The 25,151-nt window shown below is 37.8% G+C and overlaps 1 protein-coding gene across 2 annotated transcripts; it reads right to left on the bottom strand.

Annotated features, from left to right (window-relative positions):
• Positions 1 to 563: 563 nt before the first annotated feature.
• PRPS2 (phosphoribosyl pyrophosphate synthetase 2) lies at positions 564 to 24,941 on the bottom strand. Of its 2 annotated transcripts, XM_079309696.1 has the most exons (8): positions 24,762 to 24,941; positions 15,745 to 15,928; positions 13,112 to 13,132; positions 9,611 to 9,709; positions 8,412 to 8,536; positions 5,783 to 5,956; positions 2,882 to 3,041; positions 564 to 2,024 (listed from the first exon to the last, which is right to left on the bottom strand). In XM_079309696.1, the coding sequence occupies exons 1-8, from the start codon at positions 24,881 to 24,883 to the stop codon at positions 1,932 to 1,934; spliced, it is 978 nt and encodes a 325-aa protein (XP_079165822.1). In that variant the 5' UTR covers positions 24,884 to 24,941; the 3' UTR covers positions 564 to 1,931. The 2 variants fall into 2 exon arrangements, with proteins under 2 accessions (XP_079165822.1, XP_079165823.1); XM_079309697.1 differs by lacking the exon at positions 13,112 to 13,132.
• Between the last annotated feature and the right edge of the window lie 210 nt (positions 24,942 to 25,151).

The raw sequence follows: 25,151 nt of genomic DNA, 5'->3' as shown, positions 1-25,151 counted from the left end.
TGCAGTTGAGTGGCTTTGTTTCTAACAATTTGATGCATAAAGAAACTGAATTGATACAGTGAATTAAATGTATATATTTTGTGTAGTATTCGGGTGTAAACTTGGTATAATTATGTGGCCCCAGACTTGGGGGCCTAATTGTAATAAAATGTAATTACGTGATATTACATTTAAGAAGTGTCTTTACCAAATAAAACAATACTGTAAATTAATTTCCACTGTTATAATATAGTTCTGAAAATTCAACTCTAATGAGGAATTTCCCAGAGAAAAAGTGGCTGAACTGAATTCTCACTGCAAGAGTTTACATACTGCATTTCTGTATTCATCACTGAAAGCAGTACAGGTGAAATTTTCTTTTAATTATTTTCATGTAGAAAAAAAGAGTTTCACAGAAGCTATAGAAAATGACTGGGGAAAAAGTAAAGATCAAATCGATTTATTCTCAGAGAAACAAAGAAAAAAGTCCTTTCTGAAGTCTGTCTTAACTGGAATGGAAAAATTCACTTCATTACTAAACTCATTTTATTACTAACATATCCCCAGATAAGCAAGTTTGGATAATGCAGTGCTATAGCACGGAAGTATCTCTTAAGTATGGCAATGCTTTTGCAATTAAAAACTGCATTTTCAGGTAGGAAACTTGAGTTCCTGTGATCTAGGTGCAGGGACAGTATTTTAACACACATTACTTTTCTAACAAAGACTGAAAACAGTTCATAATAGGATTCAAAGGCCTAATTACAAAATTACGATTTTGAGTCCTCACCCCCCTGCCCTAATCCATTACAGACTACATTACCCATATTTAACCATAAACTGTCCTGTCATCCAACAGGAAAAATTGTTTTCAAAATTACTTTAATTCTCTAATGTTAAAGCATTCAAGATTAGTTATGGTACCCTAGTTCACTCACTGCACAGTCAAGTATTGTGGTATTTTGTAACAGGAGTTTGAAGAAGATCCATTGACTGTGCAGTTTGAAAAACCCTGTATCTTCAGATACTTACAGAGACTGGTCTGTACCACAGTTGAAAAGTGTGTTTAATTTTTTGTTTGGACTTGGCTCAATAAACCTTTACAATATTAACAGAAAAGTTTTTCTAAAATTATTCTTATCATCACAAGCAAGGAATGTCAAAAACTACACACACAAAAAAAAAATGTACACCAAACTGCCCATGATTAAATCTTGCTCATTATTTAGACAAGTGATATTAATAATACTGGGAATACTGAAACAACAATCTTAACACTGAAGATAGCAACTTCACAGAATAGATGTTCAGCAATTTAATTGTTAAACAATTTAATGTGATGAGAGCCTTACAAAAGAAAATAGCAGCCCTAAATTTCTTGTGGGGAAAAAAGTGAACATCAAGTGTATCGAACAGGTCATACTATATATATATATATATATATATATGGCCACAGTTTCCCATAATTAACATGACCTTTACATATTGTTAGGGCTTACAAAATACTGTTCATGGTACTTAAACATAAAAAAAACCCAGCTGTTTGCCCAACAGGTTAATAGATACAAGAAACTCAGGTCTGCAGCATTTAGCTTAACACAGAGAATGATCCCACATGTATACATCCTGTGCAGTTCTGTGAACAGTTTCCAGTTCAGTATAGAAAAACAGATGTGATGCAGCACTTTGCCAAATGTGAGAACAGGCATACAGAACAACTCACACAACACATAAGACTTCCAGACTCTTGAGAGAACTCATAAGGTTACTGCAAGATGGAGATTTATTGCCCATTTACATAGAACACATGGTAATTACAAGACAAATATAATAATTAAACATACAAGCTCTTGAATTGTACAAAGATACCGATTTCTCATGGTTGATGTGCATCGTTAAAAACAGTGCTAGCTTAAAAGACCTTTGCAAAAATGCAGTGGAATCCCCTGCAGTTACAAGGGGACGTGACTGAACAGGTAAGACACAGATTCACCATTGTGTGTTCTTCGAATTGCCTCTGCCAGGATCATGGAAATGTCAATAAACTGAAAAAAAAATTGAGAAGAAAACTTTGATGGCATGCTAAGAGCAATAAACTGTGCAGTTTACCAACAAACGTTCCATCTACCTTTGTAGCTTTTATTTCTAGAAAGCAATATAACATTAAAGCTTAGGCATTGAACATACACATAAAAACTGCAATAATACCAAGTAAGAACTCAAAAAATTGAGTAAGAAACCATTGACTAGGATCACTGAACAGTCATATTGTTGAGTACTTCTGACAAAGGGCATGTTGTCAAAAAGTCCCACTATTCTTGCCATCAGATGGCAGTGTCTGCTTGGCATAAATACAGTTTAAAGGAAGTACACCTTTTTAAAGTGCTTGCCTTATTTCAATAAATACCAAATGTTAAGCTTTTAAAAAACCCAATAATGCATTTAAAATCTCAATATTTTATGCCTTTCTCCACTCTGTACTAAGGAAAATGTCCAAATGGGACATATGACTTTCCAAAACAATTCCATTTGTGTTTTTCAAGAAAAAAATAAAGTTGTCTTAAGATTTCTGTGGCCTCCTCAACAGAATAACTAAGCTCCTACATGCGAACATTGAATGATTAATATTAATTAAAATAAAAGAAAAAAAAACCCAGTCAATTTTACATTGGTCTTTCACAATCAAGCTTATTCAGAGCGTGGCAAATGCCAAATATTTTGAAGTGCTCTTTTATATTACCCGAATCCCTTCAAAACAGTTCTTTAGCATGTTTTAGCAAAATGTATTGCAAACAATGTATTTAAGAATATTAATTTTGTCTCAAGCCACAAATTCTAGCACCAGTGAGCAGTCAAATACAAAGACTGAGTCTGAAGAAGTGATATAAAAACACAACTGTACCTGTATTTTTGGGCAATGCTTCATTTTCTCCTCTTGGGGGATTGTGTTAGTTACCACAACAGCCTCAAACGATGCATTATTAATCCGAGAGAGGGCAGGACCAGAAAAGATACCATGTGTCAGAATGGCATAAACTTTAGTAGCTCCAGCAGACATTAACCTGCAAACACACAAAAATAGCATGCTGTTATCCATGTCTACATATATGGCTACAGATGAAGTTGGATGCAAGTCTCTAAAATACATTTTATTTACAAAGTCCTATATATAAAATACACAAATATCTGAATTATTTTGTAGATAACTTGAAAAAGCTTGAATTGTCTCAGAAAAATCCCCAACAAAAATTATAATTAAATTTAAAAGTTCTTATTTGCAGCAGTGATACTCATTTGTAACACTGTACTTTTTTGACCATATCAGCACAACATAAAAATGAACTCCAGTACAAGCTTTCTATCTTAACTAGGAAAAAATAAGTAGGTTGGATGGCAGCATTCACAACTCTATTGTGCCTCCATTATTATCCACCTTTATTTTCATTTGCAATTCAAACAGTTCTGCTTGGAAGGAGTTTCTAAGGAAGAAGAAATGTTAATGATTAAAAGCCTAGCTTTCTGCAAGGTTGTGGGAAGACATGCTGCTGACCCAAGCACACAGTGAAGTGATGCATGAAGAGGAAAAAAAGTATAAATCAAAGAACTAGAACACCTTGTGAATGAGTCAAAATATCCCTATTTAGTTTCTAATGGCCTCAATACCTCCAAATGCCCAGCAATGTCCTACCTGCTTCTCTAGCCTTAGAAACTGAGGCTCTGAGGAATGGAGGAAAGGCACTGGAGGAAGCATAAGAGAGAGGGGAAAAAAAAAAAAAAAGCCCAAAACGACAGAAACATCATCTCACTTTGAATAACTTAACAGAATTGAAGTTTTCTGGTCATTCTCTGCACTCCTTTTAGTACCCACAGCCTACAAGGAGTATCCATTACAACAGGGTGAGTGTGTACCAAGTGTGTGCACTTGAGTTTGCACTGAAGCAAGTTGATCTGCTGTATCTGAAAATACATTTCTTAGTTCATCTGCTTGATATGCATCTAGGTTGCTGAGACAAAAAGAGTTGTAGGGAGTATTTTGGTGCCCAGGTTTAATTAAACACAAAGTACATCCCACTTGGATTTGACATTAATGAAAAGCACTAGTTCATGCCAAAAACACGATATAAGGCAGCATCACTGACACAAACATCTTAGTGAACACTGCAGATACATTGAAGGTGATTGACAGTTTTAGAATTTGGTCTCTAGACACGTACTGTAAGGTAAATAAAGAGTGCTTCTTCCAAAAACACGAAAGAAATAAAGGTTTTTGACAGGAATTAACTTCCTTTATGCACAAGAGTATTAAAAAGTGTTGGGTAGGCAATTTGTGATTTTGATCTGCAAAGGGCACAGCCTAAAAGAGTACTCTGAGATTCGATGTACATTAGAATGCAGAAGGCAAACTACACAACATCTCTGCAAAATTTCATCAATTTCCATGAAGATAAGAAACACAAGACTGTATGAATCCTCCTTCCATGAGTTTTTTGACATCCTTTATACAGGTGCAAACAGCAAGTCTGCAACTAAAGACTGTAAACTCATGGGATTATCTTTACTTCAAACCACAAAGAACAATGTCTAGCTCACTTGTTGCTTTCATACTGTTTCCCACAGCATTTCCCTGTGGAAATTGGATCTCATAGCTTGGACAGGTATACTTTTCACTGGGTAAAAAACTGGTTGGATGGATGGGCCCAGAAAGGGGTAGTGAATGAAGTTATATCCAGCTGGCAGCCAGTCACTAGTGAGGTTCCCCTAGGGCAAACCCCATTTGACATCTTTATCAGGGATCTGGACAAGCAGATTGAGGGCAGCCTCAGATCTGCAGGTAGCACCAAGTTGGGTGGTAGTGCTGATCTGCTGAAGGCAGGAAGGTTCTGCAGAGGGATCTGGACAGGCTGGATCAGTGGGCTGAGGCCATTTGTGTGAGGTTCAATAAGGACAAGTGCTAGGTCCTGCACTTTGGTCACACCAACCCCATGAAGTGCTACAGGCTCAGGGAAGAGTGGCTGAAAAGCTGCCTGGGGGACCTGGAGTGCTGGTTGAAAACCACATGAATATGAGCCAGCCCTACTACTAACCTGAAAAGAGCCAGTATAAAGGCACCTGGAAACCCATAAATAATCCTTTCTACATAGCACTGCTAGAGCCTTAGTTAGGATAGAGGGTCTACATTCACAAGCTCCACTTCAAGAAGCAGAACAGCTGGAAGGAATCCAGAAGGCATCACAATTGAACAGAAGCCTACAAACCTTGTGGAAAGACTGAACAAACACTAGTTACTCAAATCTAGAGGGAAATGAGAACTCTTCAACCAGCTTTCAGACAGAAGACAGGAAAACTTATGCCCACCTCCCCAGATGAAAAGGACAAGTAGTTTTATACTTAAGATGAATAGTGGAGATTAATATTACATTTGCATTGGACAGTCTGGTGAAAATACAGTGTTAAACCTAGTAAAGCTTTGTGAAAGGTTGCCTAAGGAGAGTGGAAAGGTTCCATGATGAGGTTCAAGGAAGGAATGATTTTTGAGCTGTTGTTTCTGCCTTGAAACTGTGAAGTGCACTAGATGGCCCAAGTCCTTTTCAAGTGATATGACATTTTATTTATTCTGTGTTCTTCCTAGGTACAGATCATGTATTTCTGCAATTATTTTCTCTATTTTATGTTCTAAAGGACACAGCTGAATCACAGAACTGGGACCTATCAACTCAAGGGTCAGAATCACTTCATACTACAGAGGTTAGGCTGGGTTGTAGCTGTGCAGTGAGACAGTGGGGCAGACCATAATAATACTTACTTGTCAGCTGCATGACATATTGTGCCACATGTGTCAGCCATATCATCAACAAGAATTGCTACTCTGTCTTTCACATCACCAACCAAGACCATTCTGTCTACTTCGTTTGCCTTCTTCCTTTCCTTATGAATGAGAGCAAATTCCACATTCAGTCTGTCAGCAATTGAAGTAACCCTAAGTTATAGGAAGAAATACACCACATTTTGAGAACCATTTAAAAAGAAAAAAGTCATAGAGATGTATTTGTCACAAAACACAGTTTTTGTCTTCTGGCTTTCAAATTACCACAGCAAAAATTTTGCAAGACAGGTAGAAACAATCTTAATTCACTTCTAATAAATACAACCAGAGTGTCTTGAGCTATACCCCAAAAATCAAGTTTTTAATTGAGTTTGATTCTGGTTTTCTGTCATTAAGTGCCTGGCTTTGAAAACATTTCTGCTATTCACAAGCTTTTATTAAGCTGCTGTAATACTAGTCACACTAGGTAATTTAAAGTAGGGGAAAGTTAATTCTAAGCCTACGGGAATGTGCACTTTAACATTCTAACTGAAAAATACCATTGCAGGATTTACAGCCAAGCCAAAGGGAAAAAAAACCAAGTTAATAATGATTAATAATTCTTTCCACAGTAGTTGACTAGTAATCAAGTAGCTTATTTCATTAATAATTCCCTTGGCATACATCTGCTTGACAAAGATCTTTCAAAACTCTTCAGGGTGACCTCTGGTGGCCAAACAAAACTCCCAATAATAAACCACTTATTACAGACTTCTGATTGCTTTCTTCCAGTTTGTTTAAAATAATGAAGTTCTTAGCTATAAAGAGACAGGAATAAACAATTCCATGTTTTCTTCTAAATGCTGATGCAACCTTGTAGCCTGCCTATGCTGTGTACAATGTTGTTTACAAGGTTATTAGCATGCATGGTTAATAGAGAAAACAGTTTTGTTCCTTTACCACTTAATTTTAGTTATTGTATTTCAACAAATGGATGATAACAAAAAATCCAAAACTTTTGGCATTTTTTATGAACAGTGCAATTTCATAGCAAGTCTCAATACCTCAGAGGCATTAAGATATCAATAGAATTTCCATGCCTTATTTCAGTTGCAACATCTAATGAGCTGGGGAAAAACCAAGCAAGTAATAAGAAACAAAAGAGAATTCAAGTATTCTGGATGAGTCCAAGAAAATGGATTTATTTTAAATTCATATTTACAGATTTAAATTATAAGATAATTAATGTTCCATTTTCACATTAATTTTTATTACATTTCATTTTGAAGTTCTACACATTTTAAATGGAAAGGCCAAACAATTTTCTTCACATTTTATTACTGGAGGTGAAGAAGCTATGAATTTATTGAAGCAACATTTACCTCTCCTTCACCAGAAGCTGGCTGGCTGCATAACAACAGAAAAATAATAAAGATAGACTGCACTATCTATATTAAATATAGAGTGAGAGTGATCTTCGAACAATAAACTTCTATGATTAATTTGATAATGCACAAATATTTAGTAGGGGAAGAAATGCTGTCTTTTGACTTTAATTCTAAGCAAAGACTGCATTTTGTTTAAAAAACAAGACCAACATAAAAACCAAATACAAAAATAACAGTATCCTGAAAGGAACAAACAAAGAAATGTAACTGAGTGATCTCTGAGAATGCTTTCTATGTTCATTACATCCTTAACTTGATTAATCTAAAAAGAAACAACCAGGAGTTTCTACTCAGGTTTTTTCCCCTAAAAATCATTACAGCATGAATGCTCACAACAGACTCAAGGACTTCAATTAAAATCAAATTATGACAGTCTTTCACACATCTCCCCATACTACATTTCAGACATTTAAATTACTATGGGCTTACAGGAGTCTTATTCATTTGTCTTTTTTTCCCTCTGCAGCAGCAGCATGAGCAATAAAACCTGAGAATAAGCATTTTGCCTCATTGGCATGCTTTATGACCTCACCAGCCAGTCTGCTTCTGAGTTTTGGCATTGGTTTATGCTCAATCAATACCAAATAAAACAGAGTCTGCTAAATGAGTAACATATGCTGTGAATGAGGAAGAATTCCAATGAACTACATTTTCTATTTTGACCCTTCATCAATTAAACTTTCATTCCCTTTTTCTAGTATTTACAGTGTAAAACTTGGGGTCAGCAGGTTTACATCTGGAATGCAATAATGTAAAGCAAAAAGAAATATGAGTCAAGCAAGCTCTTACCTAAATGCCAGCAGGTACAGTGGGAATAGGCCATATGCTTTGACAGAGAAGGGAAGCTTAGGCAATTCCAGAGCGAAGCAGGAAGAGGTGCAGCAACTTGACTAAAGAAGCAAGCAGCAGGAAAAATCTCTTCCCTCTGGTGGAGGGATTCAGCTAATGAGGCCATATCCAGGGAGAGAGAAAAATATCTTCTTTAGAGTATAGAAAGCTCCTGAACATTTTCAAGCATGAACAGCATGGAAGAACTAGTTGTTTTGTTTGCAGCTGGATTCATCAGTGATGCACCCTGTATCTTGCACTATTCATAGAGGAATACAGAAGACTAGACAAACTAGATCATTCATGAACCACTAACTATATGCAAATATAATCGTTTTAGGCTTGTATAGTACCTTTTTGCACCACCTGCATCAGGTGAGACTATGATACAGTTTCTCCATTCAGGAATGTTCTCTTTAATCCACTGCAGGACTGCAGGTTCTGCATACAGGTTATCTACTGGAATGTCAAAGAAACCCTAGTCCAAAAGAAAAAGAATTTCATTAATATGTGTTTGTATCTTACCTGGAACAAAGGCAAAGAATCTAGCCTTTCCCTTCCATGAATGGCAGAACTTAACTAGTATTTTACACTGGTCTAATTCTGCTTTTGATAATACTGTCAAATGCTGCTGAAGTCAAGGAAATACTAAGTTCTTTAGTATTAAGAACACTTAGGAACATTTACTAAGATCTTTAAAAGTATCACCCAAGAGTAGTGCAAAGAAAAACAGATGTTCTCAACTGATATAAAAATCAGAAAAGATTATCACCTTCAGGCACTCAAGTGAATTCATACTAGTGAAAAGCTCTCAAAAAATCCAGTGAATAATACTCAACTTCCATAAATTTCAACTGCTTGACAGTAACAGCAGTATTTCAACATGGAGAGGATTCAAATTAAAATGGAATCTTTGTACAAGATGTAAAAACAAGAAATCTGGTTTAGACCTTTTTATTTATGTGACAGCCATCTAGCATAATAAGAAATTCTGATTAAATTGAGTGCCAGAACTGAAAGATAGGGTGTTTTCTATAAAAAATAAGTTCTCTTAAAACAAGGTACACATGAGAATGACAAATTATGTCTGCTCTGTGTCTGAAGCAAAGGTTTTGTGATTTGCTGGATTCAGCAGTAAGCTAGATAAAGGTTGCCAGGCTCCATCTGCACTTCTTTTAAGAAAATATTACACCCTTGGCTGTAACAACAAAACTCTACCTAGGGCAACACTACAATCTCTGACAAGGCTAAGATTAAGAGAACTTGCCCCAAGCCAGGATATTTTATATTCTGGAAGCTCTTACATTAGACTTGGCAAATTCCATCAAATACTCCAATGCACAAATATTTGAAATAACTGCAAAATCACCCCATAAAATCGAGACTGGTCTCTTTCTAAGAAGGAATTTAATTAGAAACAAGTAGCAAGACTTTCTCTGAACCCTGTACATATCCTTTCCAAATAATGACCAAAACCCCACAGAACTACTATCAGCTTGTCCCATTGATTCAGTAGAGCTTCTAGGCACAACAGGTTAGAGCCACCAGTTACCTGGATCTGAGAAGCATGCAGGTCCATGGTGATGATGTGGTCAGCCCCAGCAACTGACAGCATGTTGGCAACAAGTTTTGCAGAGATTGGTGCACGGCTCTGAGGAATAAAGCACAAATGCTTACATTTAAAAAAAAAAAAAAAAAAAATTGACTAGATGCAAGGAATTAGAAGATTAGTTATTTTTTCCTTTACAGCATTTGGAATATAGATATGAAAAGCTTCAGAACTTTAGCCAAACCAGCCTGTCAATCCTGCTACTAGGGTTTTGTTTTGAAACTCAAAGCATTTAGGAATATCTAAATCAGTTTGCACAGTCTGCCTAATAATGATCTGTATTAAACATAAAATTTGGGATATAGTTTTCCAATTCTTCTTAAAAGTTTTAGCTAACTTTTTCATAGCAGAAAGACAATCTTTACTTCTCTAAGCCTCTACTCTGCACAGTAAACACCCAATTCTATCTTATTCTAAGAAACATTGCAAAATCCAAAGATCAAAGGCAAAATGAACCCAACTTTTGAGAACACTACTCTAAAAGAATGTTAGTATCGAGCATTTCTTCATAACACAGTAAAGCTTGCAGCAGATACTTGTTTGCAGGGGTCTTTTACACTGACTTTTTTTTTTTTTTTTTTTAAATTTATATTTAATTCCTGGATACAATTAGGAGTCTAGAACTCCCAAAAGGGCCAGGGGAATATGAAGAAATTTGAAGCAGAAAGAATGAAAAGAACAAGCTTATTAGAAAAGTTATATGCCAATGTCAAGAGTTTTTTAAAAGCATCAAGGATGCAGAACAAACAAATAAGAAAAAAAAAAAACAACTATGGCTGGAGGATACCTCATTCTATTTTTAGCTATTCCAAGGTTTTTTCATTTTTTTAAGCTCTGTAAAAACCTCTGTCTCCCTAGACAATTTTCTCTTATTATTTTCTAAACAATAACTTTGAACGAACACTAAACAAAACCTCCTACTTTCTTTTGCTAATCTTTAAATAAGGCTAATAGCTGGCAATAACGTTAGCATGAAGGCAGAACTGCAAGTCACAGTTTCCACCTCAATATCAGACTGTTTTCTGCTGTATTCTCTCCTGCTATCTCTCTATCAAACAGCCTCATTTCACCTCCCAGGAACTTCCTTTCCTTCCAGCCCATACACACAATCACTGAGTATCTCTGCTTTCCTTCCACTGATGCTCAAGGGCAAAAGTGCCAATGAGCTGAATCACTGACAATTTAGCCTGGATGCTTTTCCATCTGTGTCCTATCAGGAAGCCAGCATTTTCATCAAAACTGTTCCTAGTTTAAGTGGACACTGGGCATTTCTGTTTTAACCTGCAGATTGACAACACACTTCCAGAATAGAAACTGAGATACTGCAGTCTCATTTTATGGCCAGATCAAGTTTATCACCATCATTACTGAAATCCTTCATTTTGAAAATCATCCCTTTTGGGTCTTGTGTTTCACAGAACATCAGCACCATTTTGCCTGTGTAAGATAGAGAGCAGATGCAACAGCCAGCACTTCCCTGCATCTCTGCAATTCAGATGCACATTGCTCCCAGAAGAGTTTATCATCATTGGTGCTTCAGCACAGTTGATTTGCACTTACAGAGGACAACACTGCTCTTCATTTAGGTTCAGCTCTGTAAGTTGTCCAAAGCTTTCTGGATATTTCTATTATTAGTATAAATTTTTGTTAATTTCATTTGAATTCCTGATCACTTCAGCTCATTTTAGCATCTGACATTTCTAAGCTGGACTTCAGAATATTCTCAAATCTCTGTCAACATCTAATGAAAGAAGTATTTAGTATCTACTCTTGTCATACTATTGCAGTATTCTCTTACCAGCTCTTTGCAAAGATCTAGTTCAATGCCTCCAATAAGCTGGACTAACAAGTAAATCTGAAATGAGAGTTTTGCTCTCCTGGTTGTACTATCCTATCTTTCCAGGCTACACAATTCCCTTGTGCTGTACACTAAGACTTGTCTGAACCAACAGCCAGGTGAGTCAGCTCAAATAGAAGGGAAATGAAAAGAAAATGGCAAACCAGACCAGTCCCACTGGTAAAAACAAGTAACTAGTTCCATCTAGCAGCTAAAGGCAAATTACATTCTTTTCAGAACGTGGTTTTGGCATTTCCACTCCATCCAGCACACTGAATTTGGTCTAATTTTTTCATTTCTGTTCAATGTGGACACCATTCAGTTTGTCTCATGTATCAATATCATGAGTATCACCATCACAAAAAACCCCAAATAAAATACTTTCCTGCATCCCATCCTAATGCATACATTACCAGTTGGTACTTCTTTCAGCTGCTGGCCTTTCAGGCTGCCTTCCCAGAAGGAAGAACTTGAAGTTTTACCACTAAGTAACTTCTTTTAGCAGATATGCACACATCACAGATTGTCTACATGCTGGTGGACAGAGGGTCTTGGAAGGAAAGATAGCCAGACACCAGTACCTGTTTCTTAAGAATGGGCTAATAGGAGATTAAGACAAAAGAAGCTTGCAGCTGACAGTTTCCTTTACACAAAATTGTGCATTAAAAGAAAAACCCACATGGCACATTTAAGCTTTGTTTGCTTGCATAGCAAGTAAGTTTTGTACTACAATATGATGAAAATTGAAGATTATTTTAAAATTAAAAAAAAGTATATTCATGGGAACCTCAGATAACCTGGCCTCATTATTCACAAACTTGGATGACAAAGGGAGATGAGAAGGTATTATTTTCCTTATAAAATACTTTGTAAGGTTTGCTTCTGATGAGAGAGGTAAGAACACAGATTCACAGTATTCATTGCTCAATTCTTTGATGCAATTTTAGATGATTTTCAGAATTAGTAGTGTGAAATTCAGCATTAGATTAGGCACAGACACTAAATTGTTAAAAAATCACTTGAATTACCAGTGGCAGGGGGAATCCATAAAGCTAATATAAAAAAAACCTCACAAGAGTTACTGTACAAAGGACACATAGCTGAAAGTAAAAGTTGTCCATCAAAATCAAAGCTCTGTTGCCTTTAAGCATCTTAGTAAATTGTCTTGCTCAATATTCATCACATGCACACTGAATGAAAAAAAAAAAAAAAAGGAATCAAAGAAAGCCCAAAAATTTATAATTGGAACTTTCACTTCCAAGAAAGCCAGTTGTGAAGTGTATGGATACTGAATGCTCACTAATGCATTACCCAAATTTATAATTTCAAAAATGAGATATGCTTTGAAGCCTCAGAAATTGACAGCCATTATCTTGAATGTCCAAACAATTTGTAAACTAGAATCTAGGGGTTTTCTTATAGCAAATTATTCCACTGGATTACTACCATGGCCTAGGTGAAACACAACTGAAATCAAGAAGTGAAACTGAAAATGTTCCTAGTTATACATAATGTAACCCAGTAAGTTTCACCCTTTAAGTCCATATTAATGGAAATGCGTGGTGTTAGATTAAAAAAAAAAAAAAAAAAAAAAAAAAGATACCTACCCAACGCTCCACGGATCCCTTCTACAAATCAAAAAAACAAAGTTACATGAGCTGTAGAACACCAATCTCACCTGTCACTGTACTTCTAATTTATCTCAAAGGCATCTCTGCAGCATCCTACATAAATGTGTCCTGCCCACAGCCTGGAAGGTTGGCATAATTAGAGGATGCCTAAGTGCAGTTATAGTCAAAGCACAGAAACATCTGAGCTATTTTTAAGTTTAGCTAGCTTGTGCATCAGAAATAGCCTAGTTTAGGACAGCACTTGACTGAATCTGAATTAATATACTGACTTTTCTACCATTCTCAGTAACCCCCCCCAGTTTGTTTTTTTTTCAATCTGTTTCTCAATTCAAAGATAGTCTAGTTTTAGTGCTAAAATGTTCAGGGTAGATTAGGCCCTTTCCTTACATACATAAAGGAGAACATTTTCCTTGTTCTCAGGAATCATAACTGCACCAGAGCTATGACAAATACATGGTTATTTTAAGCAGCAAGGGCTCAGTCTATTTAGTTTGTAATGAATGTAAGTCAATAACTTAAATTCAAACTAGAAAACAGCAACCATCTACTGAAGATTATAGTGCTCCAGTTTATAGTCAAGCAAACTACAGCAATGTCTTTCACATAGAAGAAAATCAGTGTACAATCATAGGAAGAAAATGGCTGGCACTTTACTGACACTTCAGGCAGCACACAAAGCTTGTGCACTCATGATGGGTCAAGGACCAAGGGATCTGATGCAAGCAGGAGGAAAGATGTCCCTGTCAATAGCTGCCCAATGTTGACAGCTGTATTATAGTTTATTTTGCAACATGGAGCTCAACCACCAAGGTTAATTTCCAAAGATGGCAAACATTTTCTCAGTTGCAAAACTGAGAGGGGGGGAAAAAACCCCCTACAAACAACAACAAAAAATTTTGCCTACAGTTGTGGAACTCAGTGTTACACAGAGAACAGCCTGGAAAAAAAAAATCTCAATCTCTATTAATCAAAATCTCTTTCCTAGGCTATTCATTTTCAGATGGCATTTCTGAAATACAAAATGCTTCTGGATGGTATGCACTGTGCCACCATACTGGGAGGTTAAGATGTCTCTGGAAGTCTGCCACATGGAATTTGGGTACCCTTGACAAGACAATTTAGATGCATGGAAATTTTGGAATATACTCATACTTTTCCCACACCAAGAACTTAGGAGGATGATAAAGCAGAACTTCTCAATATGAAGTGGGAAATCAAAACATAGTGAGATGCTTTCCCTTCTTTTCACCAAAATGCTTACTGATACTCTTTCAAGGTATCTTGAACTTTACATATTTTGATATAATGTATTTCACCCCTTCTGATCAAATGAAAGCATCATCCACTACAAAACAGAGAAAAATGAAGTACCAAGAGACGTAGGCAAAGAATAGGGTCCTACTTTTAAATTTCTGAATTCCATTTTTGGAAGTATAAGAAGTAGATCTTCATAGTAATAGAATGGTATTACAGAGCCTGCACTTAAAGAATTATTATACCAGATAATAAGGTTTTTTTTAGTTTTGTCCTTAGATATCACAGGCTATTGCATATTTTGTAATAACTGCTATTATATTTAGCTTCTCCATTACTTCATTCCTGTTATGTTTTTGATCTAGAATAATATAAACACTAGCAGAAGGCTTGCAGAATGGTTTGCCTGATGCCCAAAGTGAAAGAGAGGGGGCAAGTCCATTTACAGGAAGTAAAGGAGAGATATTTCAAAAAAAATATAACCATTTTCAAAAATACAACCAATGCCACCCAATCTTTAAAGCTGAATTCACATTTCTTACTACTTCTTTTCAAGTTATCTTAGGTAAAGGTACTATTCATATAACCTATCAAAGGGGGCTTTTTTGTATATATAGTAGAGATAGAATGTCTAGTTCTCTACTTTTAAAAATCAGTCTGACTTCCCACAGAGGGTTTGTTATTGTGCTACCAACTTGGCTGAACTGATATATTTATCAGTTATGACAGATAAAATTCAGGAAAGGGTCAATAAAATCAGTAGAGCATTTATGGAGTTTCCATACAATTTCTTGTCTTCATAAATCAAAGTAATTATTGCAGATATAAATATTATAGACACAATTTTTTAAATCTGTCTGGCAGCATAAAATAACATTTTTATTAATTTGTTATGTATTGTGGATTTTATCAGTTCCTTTAATTTGCTCTGTTTAACCATATAGGATAAAACCTACCTACATAATTACAGCATTTTGAATTTAATTCCATGCAATTAAAATGCTTAAAAAGGTGTACTCTCTGCATTAATAGGGATTTAAAAACACAAAAAACTTGGAAAAAATCAGGATAAACAATCCCAATGTGGTTTGCTAGCAAAGTACTCTGCAATAGACCACACACATAAAATATACCTACTTTAGCATGTCAATTATCAAAACACAAGCAAAAAATAATTCATTGTCTCACTTCATTCACTTTTGGATAAAATAATTGAACATTTTACCAACAGAAAATGATTGGGGAGAATCAAATCTTTTGAATCACTTAAATGTTTATGAAAATTATGAATCTCCAAAAATTTCAAGTGAGCAAGCTGAACAGAAGCCTTCCAAAATGACACAATTCTTACCTACCTTGTCTTTCTTATCTTGCCTGGCATACGGAAAACATGGAATTACAGCAGTCACTCTGGAGGATGATGCAATCTTGCAAGCATTGATCATGATGAGTAGTTCCATTAAGTTGTCATTTATTTCTCCACAGCCACTCTGGATAATATACACATCTTCCCCTCTCACACTTTCACCAATCTCTACACTGAAAGAGCAGGAGATGATCATTTCAACACTTAAATTACTGCAAAAGCATTATGAAAAAAAAAAAGAAAAAAATAGAAAAAAATCCAGAAAATTACCATAGGTTTTTCAGTAAACTTCCCATTTAGAGCAGGATTATTTTTACAGTGATTTTGATTCAATACAAGCCAGTATGGTCTTCATCAGGTCAGCAACAATCAGCAACTATAAAATCTACACAATGATGTTCAAGTATTTTTAGAAGACAAAACACTACCAGAAAAACTAAGAAGGCTGCTAATCACCAGTTCACTATGGCTCAACTCTCAGGTTGTGTCAGCTGTTTTGTTTGCTCTGACTGTGCTTACATTCTTTGGTTCCTTATGTATCTTAAGTTTTGTTGTTCTTCCACAGATTTCAAGACAAAATCTGGGATCAACCACTGCTCACACTACAGAATTCAAAAATTAAATTCAGTTTAAATAGGGAAAATAAAACAAAACTGTTGAATGTGCATCCTTTCTCAATTCTAGATCCAAGCAAAAGACATTTACTGCTGAACCACACTAACTTTTCACATCTGTTACTCCAAAAGTTACATGTAACAGAAAACCTTCATTTTTTCCCCTAAATCCATGGGATTTACCATTTCATCCAACACACATGAAACATATAGACCATAAATAATTAAGTGATCAGACCTTGCAAATCCATGCTCTAATATGTTAGTCTCAGTTATAAAACGTTACAATATATTGAACCCTTATTTAAAAGGTTCTATCTTTACCCAAGACACAAATAAGGAGAAGTTTCTGTTTGGAAACCATCCAAATGGCCCAGATGTGGGTAGAATAATTTCTCTAATGGGTCCTTCAATGCTGAGGCTTGCTCCAGTCAAACACAGTCCTAGCAAGTTTTGTTTCTCAGCTCCCAAGGTGCTAGGTAAGATTCATGAGCTTTCCACAGAAAGGAATTTACTGCTGTTAAACATCTTAATGATTAGCACACATTTGATTTATCACCAGCAAGATAGTTGAGTACATGCTCTCAGCTCCCCTATTTGAGTTCTCTGCTGTCCCAAACAAGCTATATAAAAATCCTGTCTTAATTTTTCTCCTTAACCGAATACATTTTTTGCCTAAGAATGCTACTAGCAGGATTTCTTAAGGTCAAAAGAAAGCAAATCATCAAACATCAGGTCTCTGGAAGATGAGGTGGTCAGGGTCATCATCTGCAGAATGTCAGGAAACCTTTTGGAAGCTTTCATCATTCCACAAAGACACAATTTTTTAGTCACAAAATTGTTGCTTCCTCATTGTCAACTTCCCTCTAAGTTTTTGATCAGTGGAATGAGGCTGTTCAGAGAATACTGTTTTGATCAAAATATTTTCTTAGTTTGTTTCCCTCTTCAGAACTGAAAAAGTTCTGGTCAACATAACACTCTTTCAGCAAGATACTAAGTGTGATATTAGACAAACTAGGCAGGCTGAAGCAGGAGCCCTCCTGAACACAAACACAGCTCCACGTGAGGAATGGACCCACTAGATAACACATGTGGCCTCAATCATTATTACAGCTCTGTGGTTATCGTGACAGCTTTAAAAAATTCAAATTGCACCCTGACTCAGCAGTTACACAGACCTGCTTTACCATGAGTGTTGTCTCGTACCACACCGTTGGACTATGCCCAAAGAAAAATTATTTTATTACTTAGAAAAAAAAAAAAAAAGGAACAGCTAATTTAACAGTCTAACATCACATACTAGGAAAAAAAATTGGCTGAGTGATAAAAGTATAAGATCCTAATGTTCACTATATACTGAAAGAACACTTGGGGTTGTTTTACCCTTTTTAAAAACTGACACTTCTGTGCACATCACTAAAAATCAACATTTGTCAGAAGGTCAAGGAATATACTTTCAGATAAATATAGGTCTGGTTAATGCCGTGGGCTTGAAGTGATGATTTTTCCATTATTGTCATTAATTGTATATTTTTCTTATGGTCTTGGGCTACCAATAAATGTCATCTTGTAAACAACTTAGAAAACAAACATGCCATTTCTTTTCCAAATGCACTAAGAGAGAAAGAAGTGTAGCTATGTTTTTAAGGCCAGAATGACATACTTGTCACACACAAATTCCCAGCCAACAAAAGAGAGCTGTGCAACAGATCAGTATCTCTTATTATCTACCTTCTCAAAGGTTGATATTCAGAGGTATTGTGTGGACTCAACCACAGACACACACACAGATTTGCCTATTTCACCTTTCCTGAGCCAGAGAGCAACAGATAACCAGTCATTGTGTTGCAAGTATTCCATCAGATACAGCTTGTACTAACCACACTGTTTATTTTTACTGGAGGGAGGGTGGAGAATAGGCAGTTTGGGTTTGTTTCAGTTTGGGTTTTTTTGCCCCTGTCCCTTTCTTTTTTATTTTTTTCCCTTCATATTCAAGCAACCAATATGAGACGATAAACTATAGAACCAGGTGTTGCATTGAATTTTATGATATTCAAAATATTTAAAAATATTATTAAAAAATATTCAAAATTTTCAGAATTTGAATATTTTATTTGAAATATCTATTAGACAACATTAAGCTAACTGCAGTCGAACTTTGTGACAGTTATCTTATTAACATTACTAGTGAATTCCCCCATCTATATCATGACCTTATTAACTGTGAGGTTATTTAAACAATTTCACATAAGCAGGACACAGAAGAAGGACACAAAAAAAAAAGCTTTTGCCTCATTATTACAAGCTCTATTTGTTTTGTGCAATTCAATCAAATTCAGCTATTTGGTAACAGTTTAAATAAATTTCTGTTCAAGAAGAGTCAACAGAACCTGTACATTAAAAGCCCTGACACCACACAATTGTGTTTAAAAGGGAAATTTACAAAAATCAATAGCTCACAATAATAATTAACTCTGAGCCAGTTGCTTGGCATCCAGAAGCCCAAGGCTCCAGCTGGGAAAGATACACCTAAGACAGGACATGATGAATACCAAGTTTAGGTCTTGGTATCTGCCTTCAACTTTCAAAGGCAGATTTGAGAGTTCAATTTAATAAGTAGAAACTTGGACAGACTAATAATCCTGAATGAAGGATACAGCATAAAACCCACTTAGGTTACAAACATATTTCAATGGGTGAAGCATCCATTAAGTAAAAATCAGAATCAGGAGCAATAGCAGACTGAGATCCTTTTGAGCTAGATTTATAGTGCAGTCCCAACTGAACTTAGTGATAGAAATTACAGATTTGTACATCCTAACTAAAAACCAAACAGCTGTGGGGAAATAGGTGATTAAGTATGTAGAACCAGACTACAAAGGTAAATAATGTAAATACATAACTAGGATGTTCAAATCCTACACTTACAAGGACTCCATGTATTTTTTTAAATAACTACAGCAAATTAAGCTTCTAGCCATGCTTATAATAAGTAAGATTTCTCAAGCAAATTAGATGCTAATAAAGTAGATGTGTACATCAGGCCTTTTCAACACACAGAGAAGAGGCCAAAAATGAAGGTCTAGAGTCCTCATACAGTGTGCAACTGAATCAATATCTCAAAAGTGATCAAACAAATCCACATGCTGAGTTGGCAATTCATTGAAACCCAGCCAATGGGAAGCCCTGACAAGCAGGGTGTGTTTGACCTCTTACCTTTGGGAACACATTTCACAGAGTTAAGTCTTTCAATGCAAGAGTTTCAACTTACTGGGCAAATATTTCAACTGACACGATGTTCCATAAAGCAGGTACCAGCAAAGCCCAAAGCAACAAAGAAGCAATGAAAATGCCCGAGTTGGTTTTAAGGCTTTAGGGACCCCATATCTCCTGGCACCCATGGTCTCCCCTCAACTCTAGGCTCTTCCATTTGATTAATAGCTCCAAGACAAACTCCCTACTCTATCTCCATTAACAACTGCCCAGTTCTAATGCAGAGCACTGGTATGGTAAACACCAAAAGATAGGAAATATCTTGCTACCCTCCACTCTGGCACACAGCCTGCCACCACAAAAGAAAAACACCTTTTCTTCAGTAAGTCCTGTGTTTAACAACATGCAGTCCAAAAACTACCCTCCAAAATTTAGAAACAAATGTCTAACAAGCCTGAAACATGAAAAACTCTTCAAAGGCTGAGTACCAAACTCTGCACTTAAGGACACCTTAGGGACTGTCAGCCATCATTCCCATCACATTCATACCAGGGTTTTTTTGTTTGTTTTGTTTGTTTGAAGGATTTTTGTTTGTTTGTTTTTGCAGGGGGGTGGATAGATGATCTTGTGCTTTTTCAGTTTTTAGTGTTTTTTTGGGGGGGGGATTTTTTTTTAAATTTGAAGTATTTAGCATCTACACAAAGATAAAAGTGTACAGTATATGGCAACGTCAAAAAGGTGGAAGTCTCAAACCAAAAGCTTTAAAGGATCTGGGGCCTTTTCCAATTCAAAGAAATGGACAATGCAATAAGTGGTCATATTTGCTGCATCTTCAATTCCCTATACAAACAAAACACTGTGGCTTTAACACATACACTGCTTTAACACACAATTTTTACCTTTCTCAACCAAGCTGGTAAAATCTGTTTCTCCAGCCTCCTCTTGCTCTTGACAGTGTAAGTGAGCTGAGAGGGGAAGAGCTGTCCCCACTGAGAGAGACAGACCACAACCAGCCCAGCTGGGAATCACCTGCTCAGCAGCTGGGCAGTATGAAGAAACTTCACATCCCAGTGTGTCCCTAATCCCTACTGCCTTCCACTGTTCCAACACCAGTTTGTGATCTGAGCTTGTTCATTCCATGATTAGGGATCTGCAAACACCATAACCATCTACTCAGTGAGGGTGATACAGCTCATGGCTCCACTCCAGCTGAAGCCAAAGGAGCCAGGTTACATGAGCTGCAGTGGGGTCATGTCTCATCTGAGAGAACTGCAGGACAAGGGTGCTGATGGGGAAATAAAAAGGAAGCCAGGTGACAAATTGTAAGTCTCTAAGATAAAAGTTTCCAAGTTTGGTCTTGATTTTTTTTCAGTTATTTACTTAATGGAACAAACTGGTTTCATTTCCCCACCTAGTGTGAAATGCAGACTCAAATCCATCTTGCAATGAATTCTCCAGGAAAACACCAGCTACTTTTTCCTAACTTCCAAGATCAAATATCAGCCCACGACATCCAGTTTTAATTTACTCACAAGAAAATGGCTCTTACACCAACAGCACAGCTTTTCCCATACAGCAGGCAATTCCCATTTGCAGTCATTCCATATTTCCTTCTGTAAAAGCTAAATGACATCCACTTTAATTTGATGTTTCTGAAACAGTCTAACTTCAGCAGCTGAACAGGCCTATGGGTCCTGTTTAAGGACTTCCATTCCTTTTTTTCCAGCCTCAAAACTGCTGATGACAGTTGGCTTGTGGGGTTTGAAGAAGATAAACTGACTAAGCCCCCACTGCAGCCCTTGTGATTTTGCCAGATAAATAAGGTGGTGCCACCCAAGCTCCTACCACGACACCGTGGCTGGCACTTAACTGACACACAAGCTAGGAATAATAACAGTTATCATTCAAACCCAGAGTTTATGGAAGAGCTCTGGTGCTGTGTTTGGAAGGGCTGCTTGATTTCAGTAGCCAGCTGAAGGAAAGCGTTTCCATACAGTTTAAGGGGAAGGAGGAAAAAAATTGGGGCAGTGATTGAGCCTGCTAGCAATTTCCCCCACTTTCTCAGCATAGATATTACATATACCAGCTACAGAACCTGAAAGAATATTGATTGCCTAAATCAGAAGAGGACTGTGATATTATTGCTAGATACACCAGACTCTGTACAGATAAAAATGACAAGTCTTTCCCATTTTAAATGTTCTGGAGCTGCAAACATACAGGCATTGACTATTTAGCTACAGCATTTCTCAGTCGTGGTCCTACCTCTGTCTAAACTCAGCATCAGCTTCTCAAACCCACTTACAGCTGCTGAGAAATGGGACTAAAACCTAAAGCCTATCTGACTTGAAATATAATGCAAAATATTTAATAACTCTTCTCTCCACTCTGTTCTGCAAACCAGACTACAGCTCTCAAGAAAAGGCTTCCAGGACTTTTTGCAAGTATTTAAGCCTGGGGCTGCACACAGTTATACATTTACACATCATTTATATTTAAGGGAAAGCAGCAAACAGCAAAACAGTTTTGAAGAAAAGGTAAATCTTCTGTGCAACTTGCTAACCTAACAGATCTGACAAAGCAAGAGTTTAACCCTCAGGCCCAGGCTTATCTGTTTGCATGGGGGATTGCTGGAGTGCCACTGGAAGATTTAAGGTTCTTTGAGCTTTTTAACTATCAGGTTTTACTATTCTGCAATACTGCAAGTGTATTTCATAATGCCAATACACTTGTTTATACATTCAAAAATGGAATAACAATAAAGAAAAAAAATAAGTACTGTGCTGAAGGTCACTGTATATAGGAAAAAGTATTTTTTGCTTACATACATACACAACTTAACAGTATAGACAGACTGAAAATCCAGATGCCTCAGGAAAGAACCCCTCTGGATAAGTATCAACTTAATCTGTAGTTTAATTTCAAAAACATTGTCAAGGAAACCTCTTACTACTATTGCTGTTTTAAGAACATTAGTTTAGAAAACTGGAAAGTCAACATCTAGAAGGATGCTAGTGTAAGTTGCTAAGAATATTGAAAAAAATTACCTGAAATATTATATAGGGGTACAACTTTACTCAGTGAAGGGGAAACAGGAAATTCAGATTAGACTCTCAAAAGACGGAAGTTGTAATACAAAACAAAAAACAAAACAAAACCCAAACACTTAAAGATTTAAAATATTAAGGTGTTTTAGTTCAGGGAATAAAAAAAATAAAATCAATGTCAGCCTTGCCATACTGCAACAGCAACAACCAGAAATAATGTTTCTAATAAATACATTTTGTATATCTGTACTACATCACTATTTGCATAAAAAATTAATTTGCACTACTAGATTAGCTGAACCACTGAGTCACCACTGCCTTCTTTTCAATGGTAGAGAGAATATTCCATACCTGGAAAAATAGGTTTATTCTGAAGCCCAGAATTTAATTAACTTATCTTAGAAAATAAATATGCAAACTGTGGAGATAAATTTCTACCTTGGATGAAATCTAAATCAACTTAGTTCTGTTGTTTGCTATGTTTAAAGCACAGATTAAGATAAGTGTCTCTGGAGAACAAACATTAAAAAAAAATAGACAAGTTAGCAAGAAAGTCATGCAACCAAATACACAAGTTAAGTTTTATCATGCAGAAAGGAGATCAAAGAGCAATAAAGTGAGTATGGAGCTGGAAAGAATTGAGAGAAGATTTAAGCTTTCATTTAATCAGGAATGAATAGAAGAGTTAGAGTGTGCAAACATTAGATTGCATAAACACCAATGGAAGAGGGTTTATAGTAATGCCAGTGAGCATAACTAGAACAAGAGCAACTGCACTGAGAATGCAAAAATGTAGACAGAAAAGAAGGACAAGCTTTGTGAGAGCAATTTTAGAACACATCATATTAATCTTTCAAAGGAGGCAATGAAAACATGCTTTTTCAGGAGATTCAGAATAAGAAGTGATAAAAATAAACACGTAAGAACCTCAGAGATCAGCCAGCTACTTACAGCAGGAACTTGTGTTTCAGAACTCGTGTCAGCCTAGACTCACATCCCTATACAGAGAAGCAGCTGCAGTCTGACCAGCTCATGGGGTGAACATACCACTGTTACCTCAATTGAAAATCCTTTGTTAGAACTGAGCAAATGAAACATGTGGGTCAGAAATCTAAGATGACACGCTAGTAAAGAAGAGGCAATATTAATAGAGAAAGCATTGGCAAGTACATTCTCAGACTCCAGGTGAGCAAGCTGTCGTCATGGTTTCACACAGGATTTTTTGCACTGTTATCAAAGTCACTTGCTGTGTTTGGCTGGCCAGGAACCTGGTGTGACTGCACTTTTAGGAGTAAGCCAAGGCCATCACAACAACTTGCAGCACACTCATGCATGCCCATCAGTGCTGCACTAAGGAGTGGAGCCCTACAGAAGCTGCAACAGGTCCACCACACACACACCTGCCTGCTAATGCAAAATAAACACCAGTCGCAACAAATTCTGCAAGTGCAATTTAAACTAGACCCTTTTTAGATTTTAATCTAGCATCACCATCCTGTTCTTATATCTGCTTGTATGCAGACCTACTTACAAAACTGCACGGCATACTGCAGTTTATAAAACAAAGTTTGTTTTGGTTTTATTTTTTCTTTTTTATCTTTAGGTAGTTACGGCGATCAACTGTGTAGCTAATTATCTGCGAGCGGTGGGATGCACCTGAATGGCAGACGGGCTGCCCGCGCTGCACCATTCCCCCGCACGGGAGGGAGGATGCTCTCCCCGGCCAGGGAGCTCCCGAGCGGGGCGGCACAAACCGGGATCCCTGCGGGGCGCTGCCCGTGCTCCGAGCAAGGAGCAGGGAAGGGAACAAACAGGAGCGAGAGCCGGGCACGGCACACCGGACACAGCGCGGCTGCACCGGCGCCGAGCCATCCGAACGCGGCTGGCAGCACCCGCCGCCAGCCCGGGGTGACAGCGGGGCGGTGACACCGGCCAGCCCCGGGTGACACTGGAGCGGTGACACCGGCCAGCCCCGGGTGACGCCGGAGCGGTGACACCGGCCAGCCCCGGGTGACACAGGAGCAAGAAGCGCCGCTGCAGCCGCGGGGGTGTGTCCGTGCCGTGTCCGCGGTGTGCCCGTGACGCCAGCGGGGCGTGGGAGCGAGACACGCGGCGAGGGCCGGGACACGCACCTGGTCTCCTGGTTGCTGAACTTCTTGGTGACCACCTTGCCCAGCTCCAGGCCGAGCCGGTCCGCCACCCGCTGGGACAGGTCGTGGTGGGAGCTGCCGCTGAAGAGCACGATGTTCGGCATGGCGGGGCTGCGGGCGGGCTGGCGGGGACGGGCTGCGGAGAGGAGCGCGGGCTGCGCGGAGCGCGGTGAAATAGCGGCGGTGCGGGCCCGCCCCTGCCCTGCCCCTGCCCTGCCCTGCCCGCAGCAGGAGGGACCGGGGCGGGGCGAGCCGGGGCGCCGCGGGGCACAGGTGCGGCCGGTCCCATCGCCTCCTTCGAGCCCCGTGCCGAGCCCGCTGCGGTCCGCGCTCCGCGGCCGCCCCTGGAGCGGCGCTCTGCCCGCGCCCCGC

The sequence above is a fragment of the Erithacus rubecula genome, assembly GCF_903797595.1.
Source record: "Erithacus rubecula genome assembly, chromosome: 1".
NCBI classification, from domain to species: Eukaryota; Metazoa; Chordata; class Aves; order Passeriformes; family Muscicapidae; genus Erithacus; species Erithacus rubecula.
This window is presented reverse-complemented; position numbering and strand designations above follow the sequence as displayed.